We start from the raw sequence: 3,328 nt of genomic DNA on the forward strand, positions 1-3,328 counted from the left end.
AATATGAAGTAACATACAACTAAAACAACAGTTGGATAGCTATTCCCTACTTTATTGGTTAGGATTTTTAATTGCATATTGCAAACTGTTGATTTAAAAAAAAACGTTACATGCCCCGCATTCCAATGCTGGAGCAGGAAAGCTTGAAATACCTACCAAAACACTTGAATACAGACATACTGTCAGTATGGAAATGCTCTGTGCAGGTGTTAATCAAGTTAAATCCCAACAGCCAATCAGCAAGAAATGCTCTGTGCAGGTGGAAATGCTCTGTGCGGGTGTTAATCAAGTTAAATCCCAACAGCCAATCAGCAAGAAGTATAGAGGAAAGCTGCATGCCTATTGGTTGATGCCCTGCATTCCATTGTGATGACTCATGCCCAGACGTGGTAAACAGGGCACACTAACACAGTAATACATTTGCTATAACACAGCCAAAAACTCAAATAAAACCATTCTAAAAAGCCTGTATCACAAAAATTTAAAAAACGCCTAGGGGTATTTGCCCACTGTACCTCCATACCAAATTTCAGGACCTTAGGCCCTAAAATGAAGAAGCTGAATCCATTTAAAGATATGGCAGGAGGAGGAGAAGGAGAGGGAGAAGGAGGAGGAGAAGAAACATCAGAAAAAGCAATATGGGTTCACCACCACTTCGTGGAGTGGTGAACCCATAATGAGCGTTTTTCTTAGGGTCCTTTCAGAAACTTGTTCTAAAGCAGTTTGCTAGCTTACTTTGTACAAATGTATTTTGGCATGTTGTTAAAATGGTCAAATTATTTATTAGTTAAACGGCATTTGAGAAGGGGCTGTACGAGCAACCCCCATGGCAGAGCTCGAGCTCCCCCATGGAGGTTGCTCGTACAGCCCCTACTGCACCAACTTATGGCTATAGGCCAATCGCCCTCAATTTCTAGTCCCCAAGTCCCGGTCGGTACTATTTCCCTTAACTCTTTGCACGGGCTATCGCCATTAACTATTAGCTCGAGCAATCACCCACATATCCTTGCCCAGGGAATTGTCTTCCATCGAGCCTCATCAGGATCTTCAACAGGAGCCTTTGGAGCAACCTTCTGATCCAAAGTCAATTGTACTAAAAAGATTGTTTACCTGTCTCGCCAACACACTTCATCGGGGCAGCTGTCCGGTTCCGCTCGCTGCCCATGTCGCGTTTCAAGGCGTCGACAATGTCGGACAGTTGCGATATTCCGTCAATGTTGCGTTTCAAGGCGTCGACAGTGTCAGACAGCTGGGACATATCCTAAAAGATACCAAACACCTTAGGATATCGAAGGCTGTACTATAGGTTCAACCTTTCAAAATCGATAACATAACACTTTTTGCAATTGAAATTAATGGGTATGTCGGAGGAGAGATTGCCGTCTTGGAGAATTACTAACATGATCCGCTTGCGGTGATAAAGAAGACATTGAATTTCCTAGTAGCCTGGTCGCGATCTCAGCCGATTTGAATCGGTAAAATCGGTGTCCAAGATTCTGATGAGTTAAGCGTCTATCTCTAAAGGTTTTGTTTAAAAAAAAACATTTGTCATGTTTTACTTTTGTTTGGGGTGAGTTGAATATACAAATATAACATCTGTTTATCGATTGATCGTAAAACACTTAAGTACATGGAACCGCCACAAAGAGCGCTGAATACTATTGTTAACCCTATATCTAGACTGGGCTTTTTTGGGATCTTTGGGACTGATGGGGGGGGGGGGCTCATTCACCCCTCCCCCTCAGAACTCGAGAAGTTGAACGGTATATCGTATGACCACCAACTTTTAGAGTATGGTGTACTAGTAATGATAAATCTTATCAACAATTTTTACTGAAAGTATTATGACGTCATCATGACGTAATTCATGTGATTGATTGGCCTAAAACCGTTTTTCTCTTAAAACTTTATGGTATACAACACAAGTTTAACAAAAAATTGTTTATGATAGAATGTTAAGGTCTACTTAATCGTATGTTGCCCAAAGTAATGACGTCATTCATATTTAAACTATCCGCCATCTGGAATCGTCAATATTGAATTTAAGAAAATTCTTTTTTTTTCAAGATAAAGCCAAAACTACAATGGAAATAGACTAAAGAGGTCCAAATATCATTTTCTGTAAAGAAAATCGAAGTTTGGATGAAATTTAAAGGAAAATGGCCGGAATGCACCTGATCTAATGATATAGTCCACCATTTTGGAGTTTGGTCAATAACGTCATCAAATTAGCTTAAATCATGTATAATTTTTGATAAAAATACAAGAATTTATGTAAGATGTTATTTATGTTAGAAAGCGATTTTTCAGGGCAGCAAAACTGGAAATATTCTGAATATTATTAAGGCAATCTTTGTGATAGTGACACATACTGCTTTACATTAGCACATTTGAATCAGTATTTCAGACTTTGGGCATTTAAACTCCAGAAACAAGCCCCAGGATGAGTCCTCTATTTTCGGGGTGATCCCCAAAAAAACAGCCAAGGGCCCTTGCAGTAACCATTTTCTGTCAGAATTTGGGGCATTTTTGCTCCACGAATGTCGATATACCTTTTGTACATTGGGACAGAGTTGTTTCTACTTAGTATGTAGATAAAGGACTAGAATATTGACTTTGAAAAATCTGGTTTCCTAGCCTTAAAAACTGCACTGGATACCTTTAAGTCAAAATGTCAACATGAAAAATTATTAATTCAACTCATTGCTAAGAAATGATTGGCAACAAAAATTTAGGAAAAGTCACAAAATTCGGTGGCCGTAGCACAAGCCGTTCGGACGTTATCCCATATCAAAGTTGGCATTGGCATTTTAGTCCCCCCCCCCGCCGAGTCTAGATAGGGCTAAAATTACACAACACACAATTACAATCGATTGTGTGTTACAATTTCATACAAGTGACCTCTGCATTTATGAGGCAAGTTGGTATTGCCTATGTTTTTGAATAGCAAATGGCCGTATCCCATATAGCAGACGTTTGGTGGGCCGGCAATAACAAGCAGACGCGCGTCGGGCAAATTTTCAAGCCTGTATTTGTACAAACTCCCGACCGGGGGGTTATGACCCCAAAGGGAGCGGCCGCCACAAGCGTGATCTTTATTTGTCCAGCTGCAGGGATTTAGCAATTTTTTACGATACGTTTTTACCAGTTGTAAAGTGCTCACACACTGTTTACATACACTATACTGTTCCCAATCTGCATAGTATAAAACTTCTCGGAGAATTATTGCCTATGAATACTTGTTAGTATACTGTGACTAAGTCAATCAACACGCAAAACAACACCCGGTAGCTGACGAAGACAAATACCTTTTTAACATTGAACACCG

General features: G+C 40.0%; 1 protein-coding gene across 1 annotated transcript in view; it reads right to left on the bottom strand.

The window, feature by feature from the left end:
- The window catches only part of LOC109483972 (C-type lectin domain family 10 member A-like), an 8,703-nt gene extending 7,445 nt beyond the window's left edge, over positions 1–1,258 (bottom strand). The window contains exon 1 of the mRNA XM_019787130.1: positions 1,111–1,258. Within this exon, the coding sequence (XP_019642689.1) occupies positions 1,111–1,258 (148 nt within the window). The remainder of the gene's footprint in view (positions 1–1,110) is intronic.
- Between the last annotated feature and the right edge of the window lie 2,070 nt (positions 1,259–3,328).

Source organism: Branchiostoma belcheri, unplaced genomic scaffold (genome assembly GCF_001625305.1).
Source record: "Branchiostoma belcheri isolate BF01 breed outbred unplaced genomic scaffold, Haploidv18h27 scaffold674, whole genome shotgun sequence".
In the NCBI taxonomy this organism is placed as follows: domain Eukaryota; kingdom Metazoa; phylum Chordata; class Leptocardii; order Amphioxiformes; family Branchiostomatidae; genus Branchiostoma; species Branchiostoma belcheri.